The following is a 27,538-nucleotide window of genomic DNA, read 5'->3' on the forward strand; positions in this document are numbered from 1 at the left end:
ATTTGGAACATTCAGCTTTAAGGACACAAAGGGTTTACTGTTCTACTTCAATAAAGACATGGTATTTCTGGATGACCCTCAAGAGATTGTGCCCAGACCTGAGTGTTGTTATACACATGTTTCAGCTTACTCATTGTTATCTGTTACTGTACTTAAAACACAGACACCCACAGAAACAGAAGTATATATAATCCCTCTGTACGATTCACATTGTTCCCACCAGCTCCAGCCTGTGCTGTGCAACACCCAAACCAGCAGCGATAGAGTACGAAGACTGCTTTCCGCTGCACCAGGCTTCTACTGCAGAATGAAGCTATTCTCGGCTTTTGCTCTCGTCTCCCTCACTTACCTCTCCACTCTGGGTAAGTCACTGTTTTTAATTGCTGATCTGCGCTCGTTCCTCTCTCTGTGGTTTGAAGTAAATAACATCAGAGCAACTAGTGTACCTGATTCCATTGTTTCTGCTAGTGCATTAAACATTCTCATCCAGAGTCAAAATGAAACAGCATTGACGTCTGGAGAATTTTGAAAGTACAGGAGTGTTTCCAGGCACTGAGACTCTGAACTGGAAAAGACATTGAGATCTGCTGGTGCCAACGTACCTGGCCCAACTTCAAAAAAAGTGAGAGTCTCCTAAAGATGACAAATCTGATACTGTGTGAGAGCAGGTAGCCCTAGGTTTTGTGGTGTAACCTGTTGACGTTAGTCATGTAACAGATGAAAGAAAATAGCAGCAGATAGAAAATTGTACACAATGTTGGTATGCCGACAGGTCAGGGATTACAATACTGTTAATGATTCAAATTAAAATATGGTTACTATCATCTACAAAACACTCAATTCCCTGGGGTGGTCCATTGTTCCCAGAAATCTACCACTGTACCATAATGATCACATGCTGTCCCTCTGAGGACACTGGGCATGAACGTAACCCCAGAAGCAGACAGTCGGCTCAGGCAGCTGTCTGGACACACGAATGGCTATCTTGGCCAGGCCCAGAAGCAAGCCTACCAGAAGTGACCCCCCTGTACTGGGTGCAACCAGAACTTGAAGCTTCAGATACTCAGACAGGGGCTGTAACCGCTCATGCTCCATGTAAACCTGGTACAACAGCTCCTCCTGGTGACAGAAATGTGGTGTAACTAAATTTCTCTAGATTGAGTGCTGGGATGAGAAGACAACAATGAGGTATTGAGGAAAGGTGACTCATAACTCCTACAGTTTAGAAGATTTCAAAATTCTTTGAATGCATGTCAGTGTAGATTTTGACCGGCTATTTACCTTGATGAGGTATTCCGACTGAAGGGTAAGTGATCAGTTATTTAGAACTCAGAGAAGAATTGCTTCACAATTTAAATCTTAACAAAATTCTGTCCTAACAGGATGTAGATGGTAAGACTAAAACTGATATATCTGGAGAATAAGTAAATAAAAAGGTCGTGGAATTTTGATAGGAAAATGGGGTTAATTTTTTAGTTTTATGCTCTCTGTAATTTCCCTTGTCAGTCAAAGCTGCCTCATTCTCCCTTTAGAATACTTCCTCTTCCTTGGGAAGAACCAAACCTGCATCTATCAAATTACTGCTAGAAATTCCAACAATTATTGATCTACCGTCACCCATGTTAGTGTCCCCTTCCAATCAACTTTGGCAAGCTCCTCTCTCGTGCCTCTGTAATTCCCTTTACTCCACTGTAATTCCGATACATCTGACTTTAGCTTCTCCCTCTCAAACTGCAGGATGAATTCTACTTTATTATGGTCACTGCTTCCTAAGGGTTCCTTTATATTTGTGAAGAAAAAGCATTTCAGGATGTATATTGTATACATTTCTCTGACATTAAATTGAAACTTTTGAACCTTTGAGGTATCTAATCAAAACTGGTTTATTATACAACATCCAAATCTAGAATTGCCTTTTCCCTAGTGGTCTCAATTACAAACATCTCTAAAAAGGCATCTCTATTAAATAATAAGACACATGAACAGAATTAAGCCATTCAGTCCTTTGAGTCTGCTCCACCATTCCATCATGGCTGATTTAATATCGATCTCAATCTCATTCTCCCACCCCCTCCCCATAGCCTCTGATCCCCTTACTAATCAAGAAACTATCATTTTCTGTTTTAGATATACCCAGTGACTTAGCCTCTACAGCTGTTTGTGGCAATGAATTTCACAGTTTCACCACACTCTGGTAAAGAAAGTCCTCCTCTATTCTAAATGGATGTCCCTCTATTCTGGGGCTGTGCACTATGGCCCTGGACTACACCACTATAGGAAACATCATCTTCACATTCAATCTGTCTATGCCTTTTCATATTCAGTATGTTTCAATGAGATTCCACCCCCCCCCCCACCACCACCACCACACCATTCTTCTAAACTCTGGCAAGTACAGGTCTAGAGCCACAAAACACTTCTCAAATGTTCACCCTTTCATTCTTGGTATCATTCTCGTGAACCTCATCAGGACTCGTCCAATGCCAGAACATCTTTTCTTAGATAAGGGGACCAAAACTGCTCACAATACCCCAAGTGCATTCTGACCAATGCATTTTAAAGCCCATGCAAGGACTCTCAAATCCCTTTACAACTCTGATTTCTTAATTTTCTCCCTGCTTAGAAAATAGCTTACACCTTTATTCATTTACCAAAGTGCATAATCATACACTTTCTTACACTAAATTCCATCTGCCACTTCTTTTCCCTTTCAGTCATCCAAATCACTGGCGTAATGTGAAAAGAAGAGGGCCCAGCTCCAACGCTTGTGCAACATCACTCTTCTGGCTATCTGCTGGTCAGGTCCTGATGCAGGGTCTTGGCCCGAAACGTCGACTGTTTACTCCTTTCCACAGATGCTACCTGGCCTGCTGAGTTCCTCCAGCATTTTGTGTCTGTTGCTTGGATTTCCAGCATCTGCAGATTTTCTCATCTTTGTGCAGGACACAGGAAACTGGGTGACAGTCAGGAAAAAGGGGTTAAACAGCCAGTGCAGAGTCCCCCTGTGGATATTGTTGGGGGGATGACCTAGAAGAGGAAAGTTACAATGGTCAGGTGTCAGGTTTCTGGCATTAAGTCTGGCTCTGTGACTCAGAAGGGAAGGGAGTGGGGAGAAGAAGTGAGCTGTGATTATAGAGGATTCATCAGTTAGGGGAACAGAAAGAAAATTCTGCAGACGAGAACAAGATTCCCAGATGATATGTTGCCTCCCAGGTGCCAGGGTCCAGGACAAGTTGGAGCTAGTTCTCAGCATTCTTAAGTGGGAGGGTGAGCAGCCAGAGATTGTGGTCCATGTAGGTCCCAGTGACACAGGTAGGAAGAGAACCAGGCTCTGCAAAGTGAGTTCAGGGAGTTAGGTGCTAAGTTAAAGGGCAGGACCTCCAGGGTTGTGATCTCAGGATTTCTACCTATGCCACGTGTTAGTGAGGCCAGAAATAGGAAGATTATGCAGTTTAACACATAGTTAAGGAGTTAGTGTAGGAAGGAGGGCAAGATTTTTGGATCATTGGACTCTCTTCCAGGGAAGGTGGGAGCTGTACAGAAGAGACAGTTTGCACCTGAACAGGAGGGGGACGAATATCCTAGCAGGAAGGCTAGTTGGTAGGGGGGGGGAAGGTTAAGCTGGAGCTGCCGGGGGTTAGAGAACAGGGGAACCCAAGTGCCAGACCAGTCAGTGGGGAGGTTGTGGAGACAGACGTTGTTAAGAACTCAGACAAAGTTGAGCATGGTGTGACTACTGCCCTGAGCTGTGTATAATTCAATACATTGCAGAAAAGGCAGATGAGTTCATGGCATAGATCAACACAATAATTATAATATTGCAGCCATTAGTGAGGGTGGTTGTACAAGGGGCAGGACTGGTACTCAGTATTCTGGGGTTCCACTGTTTTAGTTGTGACAGAGCAGAAGGGGTTAAAGGAGGAGGGGTGGTGTTACTAGTCAGGGAAAATGTCACGGCAGTGCTTTGTCACAACAGACTGGAGAACTCTTCTAGTGAGGCATTATGGAGTACTTGGTGACACAGAACAAGATAGGACAAAGTCATCATGGTTTCCGTAAGGGAAAATCTTGCCTGATAAACCTGTTGGAACTCTTTGAAACGATTACAAGTAGGATAGATTAAGGGGATGCAGTGGAAGTTGTATGTCTGGAGAAGGCCTTTGACAAGGTACCACACATAAGGCTGCTTACCAAGGTAAGAGGGCATGGCATTGCAGGAAAGTTACTGGCACAGTTAAAGTATTGGCTGTTTGGTAAGTGGCAATGAAAGGGAATAGAAGGATCCTTGTCTGGTTGGCTGCCAGTGACCAGTGGTGCTCCTCAGGGATTAGTGTTGGGACCACTTCCTTTTATGCTGTATATCAGTGATTTAGATGATGGAATAGATGGCTTTGTTGCCAAGTTAGTAGGTAATATGAGGATTGCTGAAGGGGCAAGTGGTGTTGAGGTAACAGGTAGGCTGCAGAAGGACTTAGACAGATTAGGAGAATGGGCAAGAAAGTGGCAAATGAAATACAATGTTGGAAAATGCATGGCCATGCACTTTGGTAGAAGAAATAAATGTGTAGACTATTTTCTAAACAGAGAGAAAATCCAAAAATATGAAATGCAAAGGGACTTGGGAGTCCTTGTGCAGAACAACCTAAAGGTTAACTTGCAGGTCGAGTCGGCAGTGAGGAAGGCAAATGCAACGTTAGCATTCATTTCGAGGTCTAGAGTACAAGAGCAGGGATGTGATGCTGAGGCTTTATAAGGCACTGGTGAGGCCTCACCTTGAGTATTGTGAACAGTTTTGGGCTCCTCCTCTAAGAAAAGATGTGCGGGGATTGGAGAGGGTTAGAGGAGGTTTACAAGGATGACTCCGGGAATGAAAGGGTTATCATACAAGGAATGTTTGATAGCTCTGGGTCTGTACTCGCTGGGATTTAGAAGGATTTGGGGGGGTGGTGGAATCTCATTGAAACCTCTTTAATATTTAAGGCCTAGACAGAGTAGATGTGAAAAGGCTGATTTCAATGGTGGGGGAGTCTAGGACAAGAGGGCACTGCCTCAGGATAGACAGACATCCATTTAAAACAGAGATGCGGAGAAATTTCCTTAGCCAGAGGATGGCGAATTTGTGGAATTTGTTACCACAGGCAGCTGCGGAGGCTAGGTCATTGGGTGTATTTAAGGCAGAGATTGATAGGTTCTTGATTGGACATGGCATCAAAGGTTATGGGGAGAAGGTCAGGGAGTGAGGCTGAGGAAAGTGAAGACAGTATCAGCATGATTGAATGGCAGATCAGACAAGAAGGGCCAGATGGCCTAATTCTGCTCCTATGTCTTATGGTCTTATGGTCTGACTGAGAAATAAGAAAGATATGATCATGTTACTGGGGTTATATTACAGACCACATGATAGTCTGAGGGATTCAGAGGAACAAATTTGCAGAGAGATTGCAGATTGTTGCAAGAAACATACTTTAGTTATAGTAGGTGACTTCAACTTTCCACCTATTTACTGGGACTCCCATACTGTAAAAAGAATAGATGGGATAGAATTTGTCAAATGTGTTCAGGAATGTTTCCTCACATAGAAGTTCCAATAATAGAGTGTGCAATACTTGATCTGCTATTAGGGAATGAGGCAGGGCAGGTGACAGAAACTTGTGTGGGGGGACACTTTGCATCAAGTGATCACAATGCCATTAGCTGCAAAGTAAATATGCAAAAGATAATCAATTTGGTCCATGCATTGAGATTCTAAATCCACCAATTTTGGTGGTATCTGAAAGGATCTGACAAGTGTGGAGTGGGACAGGAAGAAGTATACTTGGTAAGGAGGCCTTCAAAAGTGAAATTTTGAGAGTACAAAGCTTATGTCTGCCTGTCAGAATAAAAGGTAAAGATAACAGGTGTAGGGGAACTTTGGTTTTCAAGAGATATTGAGGTAAGAAGAAAAAAAGAGGCAAGCAAGAACAAATGAGAATACAAAATGCAAGAGAGTACTTAAGAAAAAAAAACGGGAGGGCTAAAAAATGACATGAGGTTGCCAAGCAAACAGAGTGAAGGAGAATCCTCAGGGATTCTACAAACATGTTATGAGCAAGAGGATTGTAAGGGACAAAATTGGTCCTCTGGAAGATCAGAATGGTAATCCATGTGAAGAGCCAAAATGAACTTTTTGCATCTGTATTTACTCAAGAGATGGACAGAGTCAATAGAAGTGAGGCAAAAGAGCATCAATATCATGGACCCTGTACAAATTAGAGGGGAGGAGATGTTTGCTGTCCTGAGGAAAATCAGGGTGAATAAATCCCCAGAGCCTGACAAGGTGTTCCTTTGGCTGCCTCTCTGACTAGATAACTGTGACAGGTGGAGTACTGCTGGACCAATTGTATGTTTGTCAAAGTTCAAAGAAAATGTATTATTGGAGTACATACAGTATATGCCACAATGAACAATCCTGAGAATCATTTTCCTGTAGGCATTCTCAACAAATCTATAGAATAGTAACTATAACAGGATAAATGAAAGATCATTCAGAGTACAGAGGACAACAAACTGTGGAAATGCAAATACAAAGAAATAGCAATAAATAATGGGAACATAAAATAACAAGATAAAGAGTCTTTAAGATGGGATCATCGTTTGTGAGACCATCTTGATGGAAGAGAAAGTGAGTGTAGTTATCCCCTCTTGTTTAAGGGCCTAATAGTTGAGGAGTAGTAACTGTTCTTGAACCTGATGGTGCGAGTCCCGAGGCTCTTGTACCTTCTACCTGCTGGCAACAGCAAGAGAAGAGCATGGCCTGGCTGGTGGGATCTCCAATGATAGAAACTGCTTTTCTGTGACAGCGTTTCATGCAGATATGCTCAATGGTTGGACAGGTTTTACCTGTGACATACTGGCCCAAATCCATAACCTTTTATAGGATCTTCTGTTCATAGAAATTGATGTTTCCATACCAGACTGTGATACCTCCAGTCAATACACTCTCTATTACACATCTATAGAAATGTGTCATGTTTTTTGATGTCATGCCAAATCTCTGCAGACTCTAAGGAAGTTGAGCACTGCTCTGCTTTCTTTGTAATTGTATTTACATGCTGGATCCAGAAAAAGTCCTTGAAATAGTAACACACAGGAATTTAAAGTTGTTAACCTTCTCCACCTCTGATCCTCTGATGAGGACTGGCTCAAGGACCTCTGTTTTCCGTCTCCTGACGTCTACAATCAGTTCCTTGGTCTTGCTGACATTGAGTGAGAGGTTGTTGGCATTACACCACTACTCAGCTAAATTTTCAATCTCCCTCCTGCATGCTGATTCATCACCACCTTTGATACAGTCCAAACAGTGGTGTCATCGATAAACTTGAATGTAGTATTGGAGCTGTGCTTAACCACACAGTCACATGTGCAAAGCCAGTGGAGCAGGGGGCTAAGCACACAATATATCTATATCAACAATCTGGATGATAACATGGTTAACTAGATCAACAAATTTGTGGATGACACCAAGAGCAGGGGTGTAAAGGAAGGCTATCATGACTTGCAGCAGGATTTGGATCAGCTGGAAAAATGGGCTGAAAAATGGCAGATGGAATTTAATGCAGACAAGTGTGAAGTGTTGCACTTTGGTAGTACCAACAAGGGTAGGTCTTACACAGTGAACGGTAGGGCACTGAGGAGTGTAGTAGAACAAAGGGATCTGGGAATACAGGTCCATAATTCATTTTTAGTGGTGTCATAGGTAGGTAGGATTGTAAAGAAAGCTGTTGGTGCATTTGCCTTCATAAATCAAAATATAAAGTATAGAAGATAGGATGTTATGTTGAAATAGTATAAAACATTGATGAGGCCTAATTTGGAGTATTGTATGCAGTTTTGGTCACCTACCTACAGGAAAAATATAAAGGTTGAAAGAGTACTGAGAAAATTTTCAAGGATGCTGCCAAGTCCGGAAGATCTGAGTTATAAGGAAAGATTAGATAGGTTAGGACTTTATTCCTTGAAATGTAGAAGACTAAGAGGAGATTTGATAGAGGTATACAAAATTATGGAGGGTGACTTAAATAGGGTAAATGCAAGCAGGCTTTTTCTACCTGAGTTTAGGTGGGACTACAACTAGAGGTCATGGGTTAGGGGTGAAAGATGAAAAGTTTAAGGGAAACACGGTGGGAGGACTCAGAGGGGCATCAGAGTGTGGAACGAACTGTCAGTACAAGTGGTCCATGCGAGTTTCATTTCAATGTTTAACTGGAGTTTGGATAGGTACAGTATATTGATGATAGTATGTGCTGGGCTGTGGTCCCAGTGCAGGGAAATGGAGTAGGCAGTTTAAATGGTTCCAATCAGACCGATGGGGCCTCTTTCTGTGCTGTACTTTTCTATACCTCTACATCTTCAAACCACTTAATTCAGGCTACCCAGCCTATAATCTCCTTTCTTCAGCCTCTTTCCCTTCTTAAAGAGTAGAGTGACGTTTGTAATTTTCCAGTGCGCCAGAACCATTCCAGAATCCAGTGAGTTTTGCAAGGTCCTTACTCATGCCTCCAGAGTCCCTTCAGCTACATCTTTCAGAACCCTGGTATGTCATCCAACCCCTCTAGGTGACTTATCTTCATTCAGACTTTTCATCTTCACAAGAATTTTTCCCTTAGTAGTTGCAACTACACTTGCCATGCCTCCTGACACTCTTGAGTTTCTGGCATACTGCTAGTGTCTTCCACAGAGAAGACTGATGAAAAATATCTATTGAGTTCATCCGTCATTTCTTTGTCCCCTATTATTACATCTGCAGAGTCATTTTCCAGCAGTCTGATATCCACTCTCACCTCTCTTACATCTTATTTGTCCGAGAAGACTTTTGGTAACCTCCTTTGTATTACTAGTTTGCTTTTTTCTCTTTATAGTTTCATCTTTTTTCTGTTTATAATTTCACCTTTTTCTCTTTATACTTTTTTGTGCTGCCTTCCATTGATTTTTTAAAGCTTCCTAATCCTCTAACATCCCACTATTCTTTGCTATGTTATATGCCTTTTATGTTGTCTATCCCTTGTCAGCCGCTGTTGCCTCATCCCCGCTTTAGAACATTTCTTCATCTTTGTGATGCCTCTGTAATTCCTTTACTCCACTGTAATACTGATACATCAGACTTTAGCTTCTCCTTCTCAAATTGCAGGCTGAATTCTATCACGTTATGATCGCTGCCTTCTAAGGGTTCCTTTACTTTATGTTCCCTAACCAAATCTGGTTCATTACACAGCACCCAATACAGAAATGCCTTTTCCCTAATGGGTCAGCCACAAACTGTTCATGAGCATCTTGTAAGCATTCTACAGATTTTTCTCTTGGCATCCAACACCAGCCTAATCTTGCCAATTTACCTGCATGTTCTGGGTGGCGTGATGGAGGAACATCTCTACCAAAGGAGGTGTAAGGCACTCCATCTCTCTGCTAGCCTGCAGGTCACCCTTGGGCAAGGTGTCACACCTACTTAGCCCCCCAGTCAGTGTCATATGAAGCTGTAGGCATAGCTGGTTAACATTAATCTATTTGTAACCCAGGTTAATTAAACCCTAACATTCATCTTAGGGTTTAATTAACCTGGGTTACAAATAAATTCACCAGAACCCTCGGCCCAGCATGGTTTAGTTGGATTCAATCCCATATGAACTGGTCCCTCCTTCACTAATGCTGGTGAATTCAAACCCACTTCACCCACACCAATCTTAAAACAGCCACGCATTTAACTCTGATCTTTTTAACCCTGTGCAAAATTACATGTGACTCAGGTAACAATCCAGAGACTATTACCTTGTCGTGTCACACCTGCTGCCACAGACACCTCCCAACGTGCACATACAGACACCTCCCAGTCTCCATCAGCTAACAGGATTCACCTGCTGCTCATTCCAACTTCTTCTTCTTCTTCTTCTTCTTCTTCTTCTATTTCCAGCATTTCTCATTAAATAGCAATGCCGCAGATTGTTTTCCTTCTCAAATTTTGTCATGTGGTTTCCAAATAATTGCATTGCCTCAAATTACATTAATTTCATTTGAATCATTTGTAAAAGTTAAAGCTTCTTGCTTGAGAATATTCATTACCGCAAGCTTAACATTTAAAATTGTTGTTTTCCAAGTCCATCTGCTATTTCCAAGTTTTCCTTTTCTTGAATCAAAAACCTGTAGTTGTTTATTGAGATCTTGAAATTCTTCCCCAGTTGTTTCCGTGTTTTCATTTTATAGTCCGTAGATAATTCACTTTGCAACGAATTCCTTTTTCCTTTCGTAACTTTGGAATAAGTTCCTCCATTTTTAATCTGTTTTCCATGTCACTGAATTTTTGACCACAAGCATCTTTTTCGGAAACCGTCTCCTTTAAATGCAGTACCATTTCGTCCAATCTCTTTCCAACTCACAGTTGTTCTTGTTGAGTACTCCTATTTGTCGATGGAGTTCTGCACATTTACGCTGGGGTCCAACCATGTTTCTTGTAACATAAAATCTGAGGTTTTTCCTTAAATTCTGGTACATATTTCATAAGTTCTTGATCATTTGCAATGATTCCTTTCATTCCCTTGTAATATATATATACAGCCATTAATTTCCCGCCTCTCCTGCCTGGGAACTGTTTGATCCGCCATTCAGCATATCTTTGACTGTTTCCCACCTAAGCCCTGTAATACCAAGATATTTTTCTGCAGACTTGACTATAATTTTAATTTTTTCGGTTCTTTTGTCTGTTTGCGCTGAACAGTTAATTGCATCTACCATAAACAGTACAAAATCCTTCTTACTCATAATTAGTGTGTCCTTATTTATCATATTACAGCCCTCACAGTTCACCGGTTTATTATTCCCTGTATTTGTTTGCTTGACAGCCTTTTTTCCAGCAAATGCTTTCACTGCCTCTACGTAACTGATTCCTTGAGTTACTATTACATATTGTATCTCAGCTTCTTCCTTGCTAATAATGCACCCTCGATAAGCTGCGCTGTGTTCCTCACCACAATTGCAGCATTTCAGCCTAGCTCTCGCCTCACATTTCCCATATTCATGTTCTCCAGCGCATCTTCCACATCTTTGTTTCCCTCTGCAGACCGCTGCAATATGCCCGAATTTCTGACATTTAAAGCATCTTAAAGGTGGTGGTATATATATTCTGACCTCATAACACATATACCCTAAATAAACTTTAGTCGGCACTCTCTCTTCATCAAAGTTGATCATAACCGATAAACTCACACTCTTTTTCCCGTTTCTTGTAACTTTCAAATGTTTGGCCTCAATAATTTTTGCTCCTTTTATGTTTTGTTTAATCTCATCCATAGAAAGTTTTGTTGGTATCCCCGAAATAACTCATCTAGTCCGCTTTCTATTGTTGGGTATTGAGCATTGTACTTTTTTGCTGTCTATTTTATTTAATCTTATCACTTTGCCTTGTTGAGCACTATCCCAACAAATCACTAATAACGATCCATTTCATAAAATCTTTGCTTTTTTGACTTCACCTTTAAGTTTGTTGATTATCTTCGTCAAATGAATTGGGTTCCATTCACCAAAAGACACATCGTCTTCGCTCAGTGTTATAACTGCTTTAATCTCATCTTCTTTCTGTTGTTTTGCTATCCTATTTTGTTTGTCCCCTGACTCCTCATACCTCGGTTTCCTTTCCTCACTCTCTTCATTCCATTCCTCTATCTCAAACTCACTTTCACTATCCGTCAACCTGTTCATCCTACAGGATATTTTCTTCATCTACTCAGCAATTGCAGCCTCCATGCTCTTTCCCAACTCCACCAGCCAACTCAAATTTCCAACTCCAGCCAACTCCACACTCTCAGCCACCGAAAATCCTCATTCCAACTCATCACCTGCAGCCTATTTAACCACAGATCTTGTTCACTCGCTGAACTAGCCAGTTGCTCCCAGCCTAAAGTTTGCCTTCTTGATGTTGTGTTTAATTTTGGTTCTCTCTTGTCTTGTGGCCACTTGTAGCTTGTTATTTTGCTAAGTATTTTGAAAGCTATTTGTAATCCAGGTTAATTAAATCCTAAAATGTAATGTTAGAAAGTTCTAACTATGGAGGGATGAAAATGAGGTTTACTGATTTTTTTTAAAAAAAGAGAATTTAAAAAAAATTGCTATGTGAGGGAGGGATATGGCTGGATGCAGGATGGATAAGGAGAGAAATACAGCAATGATTAGAAGCTGAAGACGTGAAATGTTAAGAGCAGAATTAGTAGCGAGTACCTTTACCCTACTAACTTGAAACCCTCAGGGTGAGAATGCTGGAGGAGAGACAATAATGATAAAAGATTTATTGAAGCTATGGCTATAATACACAACAGCTTTAATGAGACAATATTGGCAGAGACCAGTGTCCAAAATCCCTATGGTGTAGTTGGGAATTAGTTCTGTAAAATCATACCAAAGCATTTGGTCAAGCTTTGGTGCAGGTTTGTGAATTGACTTTCTGTGGATGATAAACTCTTTTATTCCAATGAACTAAGAAACAAGATGGTGAGCCACCCAAGATGAAAAACTAGTGCGGGAGTGAAATGTGTAATGGCACAGAGGATTTAATATGGTTGGATATATACATTTATTTTCATGTGAAGAATCTGAATTTGATTTTCTGTAAGAATTGCTTATTTTTGCAAAGACTTTGATTAGTTACTGAATGAGATTTACTTTGTTTAAAAGTTGTGATGTTGCAGAGTTGTCATGAAAGGTGTTAAACTTTGTATACATATTTTTTGAATTTAAACTTGCAGACATACTGCCTGAAACTGAAGTTAACTATAATACTTGAGAATAGGACATTATATTTGGTTTTCTAACTAACTAGGGGTAAGTGAAAAGGAAAGTTTAGTTTGTAAACTTTTAAATAGGGAATAACACTAGATCTAATTTGAGAGATTAGGGTAATAAAGGAAGCTCACTGATTCTAATTAAAAAGGAATTTGTGTGCTGTACTATTCTATGTTGTGGTTTGAATTTTGAATTGTTCTTGCTCATGTAACTATTTTGTATATATTGTTCTTATAAACAAAACTTGTCTCCAGAAGTGTGTGCTTTCTGTTCACTGCCTCCTTCCAATTCCTGGAGTCTTCTGATGGCCTACCTCATGTAATTTGATTTTCTCTGAGTGCGGTGACTAGTGGTAAGACCAGTGCTACACAGGTGTTACATATTGTTCATTGCTGATACAACTCCACTGCTCTGCTTTTGAGTCAAGTCTCCTCTCCACTTCCTGACAGGATGAATGAATCGAAGACTGATCCAACAATAAACTTGGCAGAGCACGATCACCTGAAGAAAGTTGTCTGCTGACATGAGCACCCAGTCCAGAAGCAGCAGGAAACTATTAACCATGTTCTCAACTTTCAGCCAACCCTCTGCCTCAATGCAGCAACGTCGTCCCTCTGAGTCTCCGACCCCCCCCCCCATGCCTGAATGCTACGATAGATCTTCAACGAGATGCCACAATTTCCTGTCCCAGTGTGTCTTGCACTTTGAGCTCCAGCTATCTCTGTATTCTATGGGTCAGGCCAAGGTCACCTTCCTCATCTCCTTCTTGACCGCTTAATTGCCACAATAAAGCAACCAACTGCAACAAATGAGTATTTCACAGCTGAGATGTACTGAATTTTCAACCATCTGGGAAGTGGAAGGGAGGGAGTGTATCTGATACATTGGCTATGCCAAAGATCTCTGGATTTCACCATGGAACTCAGGACCCTCCCGGTGAGTAAGTCTGAAATACAGAATTGCTGCTAGCACATTACAATCTTGGGGCACTTGAAACATGAGCTGTCTACCTAGGAGATGCTCACTGACCTTGAAAGCCTCTTTACTCTGGCTCTCCATATTGAAAAGTATCGTATGGAGTGACTGATGAAGGGTCTCTGCCCAAAACATCGACTGTTTATTCTTTTTCATAGCTGCTGCATGGCCTGCTGAGATCCTCCAGCATTTTGTGTTCGTTGCTTTCCGTTTCCAGCATTTCCAGATTTTCTTGTGTTTGTTATGGAATGGTTTTCTAGATCATTACCAGTGCCTCCAGAACAGAAGCAGTTACAGAGAGCTTCCTTAACCAACACCACCGCCCCCCCGCCCCAGAGTGTAAGCATCGGTACAGAAATGATGTGCACCCACCACGGAGACACTGACCACAAACCAGCAAATGCCCACTGCAGTTGGGAAAGTGGTGCCCCCAGCTAGAGACAAGTAGCCTCCTATCTGGCAAGCTCTCCTTGGCCCTTGGCTCGACTCACCCTCTCCGACCGCCACACTCAGTTGGCCCTACGTGCACAGGAGGCTCTGATGAATTCTGGTGCAGCAGATGTCTTTCCGGATCGGACTCTGTGTGTGCAGCTTGGATGCTCTATGGAAACTGTTTCTCACCCCTTCAATAGCACAGCCATTGACAGATGTCCCTTGGGATCTGTGTCAAAGAGCAACATGAGTCCTCCTGATCGACTCACCCAACACTCCTCTCATCCTGGGTTACGCCTGGCTCTCCACTCACATCCCTCACTTCACCAGGTCATGGTGCACTGCTGAGCTGGGGAGCCAGCTGCTGGATGACCTGCCTGCAACTTCAGTTGACTTCATCACGTAAATCTATGGAGATGGAGGAAACCCTCGACCTCAGCAAACTCCCAGGGGAATATGATGCTCTAGCCGTCACCTTTAGTAAAGTGGAAGCCAGCACTCTGCTGCCTTACAGACCACATGACGGTGAGATTGACGTCCTCCCGGTCACTACCCCTCCCTGAGGCTTTCTGTTCTCCCTCTCCCTTCCAGAAACCCAAGCCATGAATGAACATTGCCAAAACACTACAGCATGGCTTCATTCATTCATCCCAGTGCAGGATTCTTCTTTCCCAAAAAGAAAGATGGGGATCTTCATCCCAGCATTGACTACCGTGGGCTCAACAAAATCACCATTAAGAACTGCTACCCCCTGCCTTTGGATAGCGTATTCAACAAACTCCCTGGGGCTCAGGTCTTCACCAAACTGGATCTACGGGGCCCGTACAACCTGTTCTGCATCCTCTAGAGGGATGAGTGGAAGAGACCGTTCATAACATCCATTGGCCACTACGAGCACTTGGTGATACCTTTCAGGTTTTCCAACAGTCCAGCTTTTTCCCAAGCCTTTACTAAGGAGATCCTCTGTCATGCAGCACAGATACATGGTCATCTTCTTAATGACATCCTCACCTCCTCTACAAACCCCGAAGACCATCTCTATCAGGTCCTTTCAGTCCTTCAGCATCTCTTTGATAAACAACTGTACTGAAAGTTAGAAAAATGCCATTTCCACACCTCAGTCATCTTCTTCCTGGGTTATATTCTTTTACTCCAGGGCAGAACCATGAACCCAGAGAAGGTGTGCACCGTTGTTGAATGGCCCTGACGTTGCACTCTCAAACAACAACATTGCTTCTTGGGCTTCTCCAACTTCTACTGCCATTTCCTCAGAAACAACAGCCAACTCACACCTCCTCTCACTTCTCACGCAGTCACCTACCTTGCAGGCAACCTGTTTGCTGCTGAACAGCAGGCTTTCAAAGAACTCAGGCAGCACTTCACCACCTCTCCCATTCTTCATTGGAACCCCTCCAGACCTTCTGTGATTGAGGTGAACTCATCTGATGTGTGTGCTCCCCTAGCGAGGAGTGGATAGAAAAACACAACCCTGTGCCGCCTTGTGCAAGTTCAACCCTGCTCAGCACTGTTATTGAGTAGAAGATAGGGGGCTACTTGCTATTTAATGGGTCTTGAAGAAATGGAGACATTGGCTGATGGGAAACACTGAGCCCTTCCTCATCTGAACTGATCACAAGAAACTCAAATCCATAAAACAGACCCGCCAGCTCAACCCACGTCAGACTTGCGGATCTGTCTTCTTCAAACCGTAAACTTCAACTCTGGATCTACTGACCCAGTTCCAAGAACACTGAGGCAGATGCTTGTCACACCAGTCCAACCCAGCTAAAATGGAGACAAACCCATCATTCCATCCTCTCAGATCCTCACCCTGATGGTCTGCGAACTTGAGGACCAGATTCCCCAGGCCCTACAGCATGAGCCTGCACTGGCTGATGTGCCTGACAACAGAAGTGGGGGATGAGTGGAAGATGGCATTCATAATGCCCACTGGCACTATGAATACTTGGTGATGCCACTCAGACTTTCCAACAGTCCAGCTCTTTTCAAAGCCTACATTGAGGAAATCCACAGACATCCTACATAAGTATGTGTTTTTCTGTTTCGATGACATCCTCATCTTCTCCAAGGACCCTCAAGACCACATCTGTTCAGTCCTTCAGCATCTCCTAGAACAGTAACTCCTCTGTCACAGGTATGTCACCCTTTGAAGTGCTTCATGACTACCAGCCCCTGCAGGTTAGGAAAAAAAAGGTTAGTTCCACACCCCAGTCATTTCCTTTCTGGGTTATGTTCTTTCTCCCCAAGGCATAACCATGGACCCAGAGAAAGGACACGCTGTCTTTGAACGGTCCCAAACATGCTGCCTCAACCAGTCACAGCACGTCTTGGGATTCTCCAACTTCTACTGCTGTTTACAGTCAAATTACCACTCCTCTCATCTCGCTCACCAATCACCGACCTCATGGATAAGCTGGTCTGATCCCACACACCAAGCTTTCAAGGAGCTTGAGTTGCTTCACCATCACTCTCATTCTCTGCCCTCTGGACGCTTGTGGTAGAGATGGACACATCCATACAACAGACCGTCCAACTCAGCCCATGTCAGGCTCACTAGGCAATTCAACTTCACTATCACCGACAGACCCAGTTCCAAGATCACTAAGGTGGATACCCCGCTTGACAATTAGATGACCCAGCTGACCTGGAGATCGATCCTCAGCCCCTCATTCCATTCTCTCAGATCCTTGCCCCGCTTATCCGGGACCTTGAGAACCAAATCTGCCAGGCCCCACAGCATGTGCCTGCTGTAACAACACACCTAAAAACTGCATGTTGGTGCTGGTGGCTGTGCTCTGAGGCACTCCAATGGGCCCATTCCTCACCCCTCCCTGGCACAAGGACTCTGGGTTTCTTGTGACACTGTGGTCCACCATGATTGAAGATGTAAATCAGTTTGTTGCCGCCTTCCCTCAGTGAGCCCAGTCTAAACCCTCCAGTGAAAGGCCCTCTGGGCTCCTGCAGCCCCTACCAATCCCACGACACCTATGTCACCAGGGATTTTATCACATTCTTGTCACCTTACGATGGGGTCACAGTGATCATGATAGTGGAGGACTGGTTTTCGAAGGCGGCCTGCTTCATTAACCTCCCCAAGCTTCTGTCAGCCATTGAGATGGCGGATGTAGTTCCCCAACATGTGCTTTTCCTCCTTGGCTTGCCTCAGGACATTGAGATAGACTGGGGCCTACAATTCGCCTCCTACTTCTAGTGAGTCTTCTGTTCCTTCCTCCACATCTCTGAGTTTGTACTCCAGCTATCATTTGCAGACTAACGGCCAAACAGAAAGAGCCAGTCAGCAAGTGGAGAAGTTTCTGCAATACTTCAGCACCTCAGACCCTCCACATGCTCTGGGCAAACTATCCTACAGTTTACACACCTCCTCTATCACAGGTATGTCACCCTTTGAAGTGACTTCATGACTACCAACCCCTGTTGTTCCCTGCTGAGGAGCTCACAGCGGGGTTCCAGCGCACCAGGGCCCTGGTTCGCCACTGTCAGTGTGCTTGGAGGAGAACTTGGAGGTTCATTCTGGCTGCCAACTGCACCTACAGCCTCCAGGCCAACTGCTGTCAGAACCCAGCCCAGCTACTCCATCCTGGGGTGTCCACCCAAGATCTGCCCTTGCACATCAACTCCTCCAAGCTCTCGCCTGTTTATAGGTCCCTTCAAGATCAGCCATTGCATCAATCCAGTCACTTACCATCTCCAGTTTCCACTATCCCTCAGGATCACACCTACCTTCCATGTGTTCTGCCTCAAGCCCGTTGTCCATGGACCACTCAACCGTCCTTGAGCGTGCACTCTGGAACTCGGAACAGTGGAATGTGGTCCAGTTTATATGACGGATTGGCATTGCTACAGACAGGGTGTGTAGTGCCTGGTCCACTGGAAATTGAACAGTCTGGAAGAGAGGTCTTGTCTGCCATCAGTTACATCATTCACCACTGATGATTTCCAACAGCCCTATCCTATCCAGATTATCTTGGGCGGTCAGCGTCCAGCCTCTTGGGCCTGTTCCTGCTGACACCTGTCATCTTTCATGTGCAGGCATCTCCCAGTCTCCACGCAGCTAAAAGGATTTACCTGTTGCTTGTTCCAGATTCATCGCCTGCAGCCTATTTAACCCCAGTTCTCACCCGCAGACTTCATTCACTCATCGAACCAAGTTACTCCTAGCTTTCACTATCCCCGCGTGGTTTACCTTGTTGCTTGTTATGTTTAATGTCTGTTCTCTGCAGTTTTGTGACCTCGCTTGGCTTGTTATATTGCATTCTATTATTAAAGATATTGTTCGTTGCTGAAAAATCTCTGCTTCTCTTCTCTTTTCTTGGGTCAAGGCTTTACATTTACTGAGATTTTCATTCTGCATTTTAATTTAGTCCCATGCTGTTGAAGTACTGATGCTCCTATTTCCTGTTCAATTTTTCTTTAGCTTTTTGATTTAATTCCTGAATCATCCAACTCTACTGTTAAGCAGGAGAAACCATCACCCTCCCCCTCCCCCTCCCCCCCCTCCGCCAACCTTCTTGGCAGAGGAAGTGGTTGTTCCTCTCTATCCATTCCTTTTAACACTTACTCCGATCATTGCTCAGCCTTGTTCTCTGGCCAATGCAAACCAAATAGTGACATTAGCCTTGTGTTATTAACCATGCTCAGGTGAGATGAACCCAACTGCTCTTACTCTTCTGCCAATGTGTCCTAACCAGCACCCAACGTGGAGTGTGAACCGGCTTCTGTACAACTTGTCTGGAGGATGAAATTTAAACAAAATCTATGAAACTAAGTAAAGGAAAAACAAAGTGATACTTTGACACTCAAATCTTCATTGTTACTGTTACTTTAGTTTCACAACACTGTGCTTGCTAATCTGAAAAGGGATCTAAACAGAAATTTTCCACCATCACCCAGTGGAAGAGGATTTTCCAGAAGTTTTAGGTGCTAATTCGGATTCCAGATCTTTGAAGCTGCTGCAGGAACTGTTGAGAATGTGATTCTGTAGGTGGATATTCAGGAACAGTGCCTTCTTCTCACAGAAAAAGACATAAGATCCCACTCACCATCCATTCAGACATGAACTGTGGAGTCTTTGATACCGAGCAGGGACTGTTCACTTTTTGCTTTGCCAGATCAGTTTCCTTACAGATGATAACAGTAATTAGCAAAGACAGTGCCTCTTGTCTCATCTGCTCCCTCCCAGTTAGCTTAAGATTTCTCTGCCATACCTAGCTCAGAACAAATTTTGAAATTTCACAGTTCAATAAAAGATAAAAGTGCACTCTGTGAAATTCTCCACACTAGTGTGTCACTAATTAAAGTTGGAACATGGAGACTGTGTGATGGTTGAAATTCACAGCTGGAAGTGTCTCAGTGAATGATCAGTTATCTGTGCAAAGATGAACTTTCACTTCACATCCACCCATTATAGACCAGACTGAAGTCAAGCTTTAAAGCAACCAAATGTCGCTCTAAACACATTCTGTAAAAGCACCAGCAAGGGTACTGTTGTGATGCTGTTGTAGCGTAGCCAGATGTCAGTGGGGAACTGGCACTGGTACAAACTTCATGGAGGGAGTAGCCCCCTCCCAGCTGGTATTTCCAGATATTTGATCGATGGCATCAGACCAAGATTTAACCCAAATTTTCTGCTGTCAAGAGCCTTAGTATTTGTAACTGTATTTCCCCAGACAGTTCAGGTGTGTTTCTTTTTTTAAATTTATTCATTTACAGGATGTGGGCATTGCCAGCTAACCCAGCATTTATTGCCCATCCTTGTTACCCTTGAGAAGGTGGTGATGAGCTGCCTTCTTGAACCGCTGCAGTCCCTGAGGTGTAGGCACACCTACATTGCTGTTAGGCAGGGAATTGCATAATTTTGACCCAGTGACAATGAAGGAACGGCTATATGTTTCCAAGTCAGGATGGTGAGTGACTTGGAGGAGATTTCCATGTGGTAGTCTTCCCAGCCATCTGCTGAGACTGGAGACTGCTCTTGTCATCCTGCCATGCATTTTTCAGCTGTTCCAAAACTGTGAGTTAGACCGGTGGGAAGAATTTAAAAGGAGAAAGATTTTTCTTCAGCAGTTTGATCGAGGCACCACTGCGCAAGTGCATGGATGCGAGTTAGACCGGCACGAAGAATTTAAAAAGAAGACAGCTTTATAGAGCAGGTAACAGAGTAGAGGGAGTCCAAGTTGGAGGGCTTTGGCTCAACAGGTTGAGGTGAGGTAATTACTTGTGAAGAATAGGAATAGGAAGTATGTCTGTGAGGCAGGTGTTCTTGTACTGGGTGTCAGACATGGAATATCAAGGAGACTCCCAGTCTCCCGGAAGGCCATATCTGCACCAGGTGCATCGAGCTGCAGCTCCTGAGGGACCAGGTTAGAGAACTGGAGATGCAGCTTGATGATCTTCGTCTGGTCAGGAAAAGTGAGGAGGTGATAGGGAGGAACTATAGGCAAGTAGTCACACCGCAGCCTCGGGAGACAGATAAGTGTGTAACAGTCAGGAGAGGGAAGAGCAAGAGTCAGATACTAGAGAGTACGCCAATGGATGTCCCCCTTAACAATAAGTACTCTTGTTTGAGTACTGTTGGGGAGGGATAACCTACCTGGGGGAAGCAACAGCGGCCACACCTCTGGCACAGAATCTGGCCCTGTGGCTCAGAAGGGTAGGGAAAGGAAGAGGATGGCAGCAGTGATAGGGGACTCTATAGTTAGGGGGTCAGGCAGGCAATTCGGTGGACGCAGGAAAGAAGCACGGATCGTAGTTTTCCTCCCAGGTGCCAGGGTTCAGGATGATTCTGATCGCATCCAAGATATCTTGCCGTGGGAGGGAGAACAACCAGAGGTCATGGAACATATTGGTACAAACGACATAGGTAGGAAAAGGAAAGAGGTGACTACAGGGAGTTAGGAAAGAAATTGAGAAGCAGGACCTCAAAGGTAATGATTTTGGATTACTGCCTGTGCCACACAACAGTGAAAATAAGAATAGAGTAAAGTGGAGGATAAATGTGTGGCTGAAGGATTGGACCACGGGGGAAGGATTCAGGTTTCTGGATTATTGGGACCTCTTTTAGGGCAGGTGTGACCTTTACAAAAAGAACGGGTTGCACTTGAATCTGAGGGGGGCTAAAATCCTGGCGGGGAGGTTTGTTAAGGCTATTGGGGAGAGTTTAAACTAGAATTGCTGGGGGGTGGGAACCAAACTGAAGAGATGGAGGAAGGGGCAGTTGGCTCACAAATAGAGAAAGCTTTTAGGCAGTGTGAGAGGGAGGATAGGCAGGTGATAGAGAAGGGATGCGCTCAGACTGACGGTTTGAGATGTGTCTATTTTAGTTCGAGAAGCATCATGAACAAAGCAGATGAGCTTAGACCGTGGATCAGTATGATGTTGTGGCCATTACAGAGAGTTGGATGGCTCAGAGGCAGGAATGGTTACTTCGAGTGCCAGGCTTTAGACATTTCAGAAAGGACAGGGAGGGAGGCAAAAGAGGGAGGAGCATGGCACTGTTGAGATAGTGTCACAGCTGCAGAAAAGGAGGAAGTCATAGAGGGATTGTCTACTGAGTCTCTGTGGCTGGAAATTAGAAACAGGAAGGGGTTAATAACTCTACTGGGTGTTTTTATAGACCCCCAATAGTAACAGGGACATCGAGGAGCATATAAGGAGACAGATTTTGAAACGGTACAGTAATAACAGGGTTGTCATGACGGGGGCTTTTAATTTCCACAGTATTGATTAGCATCACCCAAGAGCAAGGGCTTCAAATGGTGTGGAGTTTGTTAGGTGTGTTCAGGAAGGTTTCTTGACACAATATGTAGATAAGCCTACAAGAGGAGAGGCTGTACTTGATCTGGTATTGGGAAATGAACCTGGTCAGGTATCAGGTCTCTCAGTGGGAGAGCATTTTGGAGATAGTGATCACAATTCTATCTCCCTTACCATAGCATTGGAGAGGGATAGGAACAGACAAGTTAGGAAAGCGTTTAATTGGAGTAAGGGGAAATATGAGGCTATCAGGCAGGAACTTGGAAGCATAAATTGGGAACAGATGTTCTCAAGGAAATGTACCACAGAAATGTGGCAAATGTTCAGGGGATATTTGTGTAACTTTCTGCATAGGTACGTTCCAATGAGACAGGGGAAAGGATGGTAGGGTACAAGAACTATGGTGTACAAAGGCTGTAGTAAATCTAGTCAAAAAGAAAAGAAAAGCTTACGCAATGTTCAAAAAACTAGGTAATGATAGAGATCTAGAAAATTATAAGGTTAGCAGGAAGGAACTTAAGAATGAAATTAGGAGAGCCAGAGGAGGTCATGAGAAGGCCTTGGCGAGCAGAATTAAGGAAAACCCTAAAGCATTCTACAATTGTGAAGAGCAAGAAGATAAGACAAGACACAATAGGACCAATCAGGTGTGACAGTGGAAAAGTGTGTATGAAACCGGAGGAGACAGCAGATGTACTTAGTAAATACTGAAGCAAAGTATTCACTATGGAAAAGGATCTTGGCGATTGTAGGGATGACTTACAGTGCACTGAAAAGCTTGAGCATGTAGACATTAAGAAAGAGGATGTGCTGGAGCTTTTGGATAAGTCACCGGGACTGAACGAGATATACCCCAGGCTACTCCGGGAAGTGAGGGAAGAGATTGCTGAGCCTCTGGCAATGATCTTTGCATCATCATTGGGGACAGGAGAGGTTCAGAGGCTTTAGGGTTGCAGATGTTGTTCCTTTATTCAAGTAAGGGGGTAGACATAGCCTAGGAAATTATAGGCCAGTGAATCTTACTTCAGTGGTTGGTAACTTGATGGAGAAGAGCCTGAGAAGCATGATTTATGAACATTTGGAGAGGCATAATATGATTAGGAATAGTCAGCATGGCTTTGTCAAAGGCAGGTTGTGCCTTACAAGCATGATTGAATTTAGATAGATAGATATACTTTATTAATCCCGAGGGAAATTTGGTTTCGTTACAGCCGCACCAACCAAGAATAGAGCGTAAATATAGCAATACAAAACCCCCCAACAATCAAACAACAAAATGCAAACTATGCCAGATGGAAAATAAGTCCAGGACCAGTCTATTGGCTCAGGGTGTCCGACCCTCCACAGGAGGAGCTGCGCGTTCGATGGCCACAGGTAGGAACGACCTCCTGTGGAAATTAAGGAGCAGATATGAGTGGGGTAGTTGTAGAAGATGGGAGATGGTAGGAAGAGTTGGGGAGATAGGAGGCTGGGCTGGTTTGTAGAGATTAGGGAGAATGGTTGAGGGTGGGAGAGAGTGACTGAGGTAGGAACGGGTGGGGAGTGTGAGGCCATTTCAATCAGAAAACAAAATTTATCAAAGAAGGTGCAAGTTAATGATTGAAAGTTCCAGTTCAGAGTTGTAAAATCCTACCTTTGGTCTTTAAAGATACAGCTGAACTCTGCGGGCTGGACTTCCTCGTTAACAGCATTATAATTGGCAAATGCTGAACTGACTGGTAGGGACAGAATTTGGGAGAGGTCTGGGGTGAATGGAAGGAAATGGAAGCTGAGATAAGAACAGATTCAGTTGCTCCAGGTGCCTTGAGGCTAGTGGAGTCCATGCAGGAAGCACTGCATTCACCAGGTTACATCAAGGTCTAAACAACAGTAAGACCAAGGAATTAATTGTGGACTTCAGGAATAGGAAATTGAGGGAACACACACCAGTCCTCACTGAGGGATCTACATTGGAAAGGGTGAGCAATTTCAGCTTCCTGGGTGCCAACGTCTCTGAAGTTCTGTCCTGGATCCAATATATTGATGCAATTACAAAGAATGCGCAATAGCGGCTACATTTGGTATGTCAATAAAGACTCCCAAATTTCTACAGGTGCACTGTGGAGAGCATTCTAAGTGGCCTGGAGGGGCCACTGCACAGGATCAGAAAGAGCTGCAGAAAATTGTAAGCACAGCCAGCTCCATCACAGGCATTAGCATCCCCAGCATCAAAAACATCTTCAAAAAGGAAGTTTACTCAAAGAGGCAGCATCCATCATTAAAGACCCTGATCACCCAAGACATGCCCTCTTCTCATTCTACCACCAAGGTGTTGGCACAAGACACACATATAATGTTTCAGGAACATCCTCCCTTCTGCCTTCATGATTCCAAATGGACGTTGAACCTGTGTACACTTCTTCACTAATTCTTTTTTGCACTACTTAATTTTACATACATACATAGGTTCCTATTTATTGTAATTTATAGTTTTATTATTATATATTACAATGCACTGCTGCCACAAACAACACATTTCATGACATATGGCAGCGATATTAATCTTGATTCTGATTCGGAGGAATACTTGGCATTTGTTACTCAGGTGTAAGACTGAGTTTTTCAGAAGGGTCAGTTGAAGAGCATTTAATTTTGATACAGAAACTACTGAAGGATTAGTATGGGGAAGAATTTCAGTAAATTCACCTGTATTTTTTCTGAGCTTTTATTACCTTTGTCTCACCTTTTTGTTATCCTTGTTTTTGAATGTCTGAAGTAAAATTTCCTGCAAGTGCTGAAAATACTCAGCAGGTCAGGCAGCACTTGTGGAGAGGGAAGAAGAGTTAATATTGAAAATTGTTGACTTGTCAAGCTATCATGAAAGTCCTAATTGAGTCAACATCCGTAGTTTTTCTGAGAGTGAATTCTGCCTTTGATTCCAAATGGGTTAGTAGACTCAGTCCGTGAATCGGAGCTCTAGAATTGCCTCATGTGGCAGGAACCCCACGCATTGGAATATTTTCTAAAAGAGGTTTGCATGCTGGGTACAGGCAGAAAATCATAAATACTTCAGATGCTGGAAATACAAAATGAGAGCAAGTCAGGCAGCATCTTCAAAGAAAAATAAAGTGTCTTTTTTTTGTCTTTCAGTTGCAGAATTCCTATTTTCAGATGAAGCCACTGAGGTGAGTTCTGACGTTGTACTTGACTGACTGAATCCTCTTTGGTTACTTTGCTTTTGCTTTGGAGCTTTGAGTGACATCAAGTGATTGTATTCTGTGTTTCAGCCAATTTGTGAGCAGCTAAGAGAGTTGTTCCAGGTGTGCCCAAAGAGCTATATACCAGTGTGTGGAACTGATGGCATAACCTACGACAATGAATGTCACCTCTGCAATGCCGCTCAGTGAGTATCACCTTGGGGATAAGAAAGAAATCATGCTCAGAAAAGTAAGCCGTTGTTACATTTTAGATGGGAATAATTCCTACAGGGCCAGTAGTTATTAATGGGACATGTATTCTTGACACTTGTCAAATGAATTAACAACGTTGTAAATGAAGTACTAAGGTTTCATCCAGAAGCTCATGGCAGCAGCAAAGGAACTTATATTCAAATAATTGAATTAATCTGTGATTAAAAGGTAATGGCAATTGTTTATTCCTCCCCCTCCCACACTTTCTGCAGGGATCACGCCCTATGCGACTCCCTTGTCCATTCGTCCCTCCCCACTGATCTCCCTCTTTGCACAGTCGGCATTTCTGGCTGAACCCCTTCAGCAGGACTGCAGAAAAAAAAGCTGAGGAGTAGATTTAAAAGTGGGGGAAGGGGAGAGAGAAACACCAGGAGATAGGTGAAACCTGGAGGGGGAGGGATGAAGTAAAGAGCTGGGAAGTTGATTGGTGAAAGAGACAGAAGTCCATGGAAAAAAGAAAGAGGAGGAAGGAGTACAACAGCAGGCGATGGGTGGGCAAAGAGATGAGGTGAGAGAAGGAAAAGGGGATGGGAACTGGTGAAGGGGGATTGGGGGGCGTTACTGATGAAAAGAACGGAGTTAAATACTATCACAATGAAATAATAATTAGCTGACACATGTATATTCACAAGCGCAATTGCCGTATCTGCTGCGCTGCCGAATCCGTGGTTGTGACAGGACCAGATAAGTTTGAGGGCAGGGTGCAAGATGGAGGTAAAGTTGGTGAAGTTGGTGAGCACTACATGGGTGCAGGAAGCAGCACCAATGTAGTCGTCGATGTAGCATAGGAAAAGTGTGGGACAGTCACCAGTATAGGCTTGGAACATAGACTGTTCCACGTAGCCGACAAACAGGCAGACATAGCTGGACCCATGTGAATGCCCATGGCTACTCCTTTTGTTTGAAGGAAGTGGCAGGAGCCAAAGGAGAAAGTATTTAGAGTGAGGACAAGTTCCGCCAGGCGGAGGAGAGTAGTGGTGGATTTAGGTGGGAGGGGGCTGAACTGGGGGGATAAAACTGAGTTGAGGTATACAGATATGAGTTCAGTGGAGCAGAAACAAGCTGAAACAATGGGTCTACCTGTACAAGTAGGTTTGTGGATTTTGGGTAGGAGATAGAAACGAAAGATATGGGATGCAGGAGCTATGTATACCAAGAGAAAAAAAATTAATAATCCTGGAAATATTCAGCAGGTGAGTGACCTTCCCTGACCTGAAATGTTAACTTTATTTTTCTCTGCAGTTGGATCCTGACCTGCTGGGTGTTTCCAGCATTCTCTGTTTTCACTTCATATTTTCAGCATCTGCAATATTTCTGTATACATTCAGCTCCACGCAGTATGACAAGAACAGAAACCTCTTTCAGACAATGGTGTCACTGTGAGGTTCCTTTCATTCATTTTTTTCCTGACTCTTCAACAATTGCAGCCGTTGGGACACAATTTGAAATAGCAGAGTCCACAATTATTGGCTGAATGCACTTCCAAGAAGAACTCCTGAGCATCCTCTTCATTTAACCCATTACTGTCAGCCATGCCACATATGTTCTAACATTTCTTCTCTCAAACCCTTACCACTGTTTCTTCAAGTAGGACCAAAAGCATGATTACATCTTGGGCATTGTTCAGTTGATTGTAGGCTGCCTTAGGGAGCTCACAAGCTGGCCTATATAGATACAAGGTATATTTTCCCTAAAAATTCATCAGTGACTAAACTCCGAAGGAGTTTGTAGAATAATCAAAAAAATCCACTCTCTTTGGATGTAGTTCAAAGATAATGTTTGAAAGAAACCTGAGGAGATTTATGTCTGATGTTAGCACAACTTGGGAAAATAAATAGCAGGCTCTAACATTTTGTGTTTTAATTGATCATGTTTCAGAATTACAATCTCAGTACAGCTAACGCTTTTTATATTCTAGAAAAGACCAAGCTGAAATCTTGATTCAGAAATTTGGACCATGCAGAAATCAACGTCGCAGAATCTGAGTTTCCACTTATTCGGTCGAACTATCTGTCGTTATTTTCTGTTGTATTTAAGGGCTGTCTGTCAAGAAAAGAGAGACAATTGAAACATTTGACTGCTGGAAA

At 43.4% G+C, this 27,538-nt stretch overlaps 1 protein-coding gene across 2 annotated transcripts; it reads left to right on the forward strand.

Annotated features, from left to right (window-relative positions):
- Positions 1–218: 218 nt before the first annotated feature.
- On the forward strand, positions 219–27,538 carry LOC134357608 (trypsin inhibitor ClTI-1-like). 2 transcript variants are annotated; one of them, XM_063069232.1, is made up of 5 exons: positions 272–362; positions 23,214–23,376; positions 25,132–25,166; positions 25,269–25,384; positions 27,370–27,538. In XM_063069232.1, exons 2-5 carry the CDS (start codon positions 23,295–23,297, stop codon positions 27,434–27,436), a joined length of 300 nt encoding a protein of 99 aa, XP_062925302.1. In that variant the 5' UTR covers positions 272–362; positions 23,214–23,294; the 3' UTR covers positions 27,437–27,538. The 2 variants fall into 2 exon arrangements, with proteins under 2 accessions (XP_062925303.1, XP_062925302.1); XM_063069233.1 differs by lacking the exon at positions 23,214–23,376 and having other exon boundaries at positions 219–362.

This window comes from Mobula hypostoma, chromosome 16 (assembly GCF_963921235.1).
Source record: "Mobula hypostoma chromosome 16, sMobHyp1.1, whole genome shotgun sequence".
Lineage (NCBI taxonomy): Eukaryota > Metazoa > Chordata > Chondrichthyes > Myliobatiformes > Myliobatidae > Mobula > Mobula hypostoma.

Coding starts and splice junctions, on each gene's coding strand:
- LOC134357608 (XM_063069232.1), top strand. CDS start 23,295: ATGGAAAATAAGTCCAGGACCAGTCTATTGGCTCAGGGTGTCCGACCC. Junction 23,377..25,131: donor TGCGCGTTCGATGGCCACAG/GTAGGAACGACC, acceptor TTTGTCTTTCAG/TTGCAGAATTCCTATTTTCA. Junction 25,167..25,268: donor TTTCAGATGAAGCCACTGAG/GTGAGTTCTGAC, acceptor TCTGTGTTTCAG/CCAATTTGTGAGCAGCTAAG.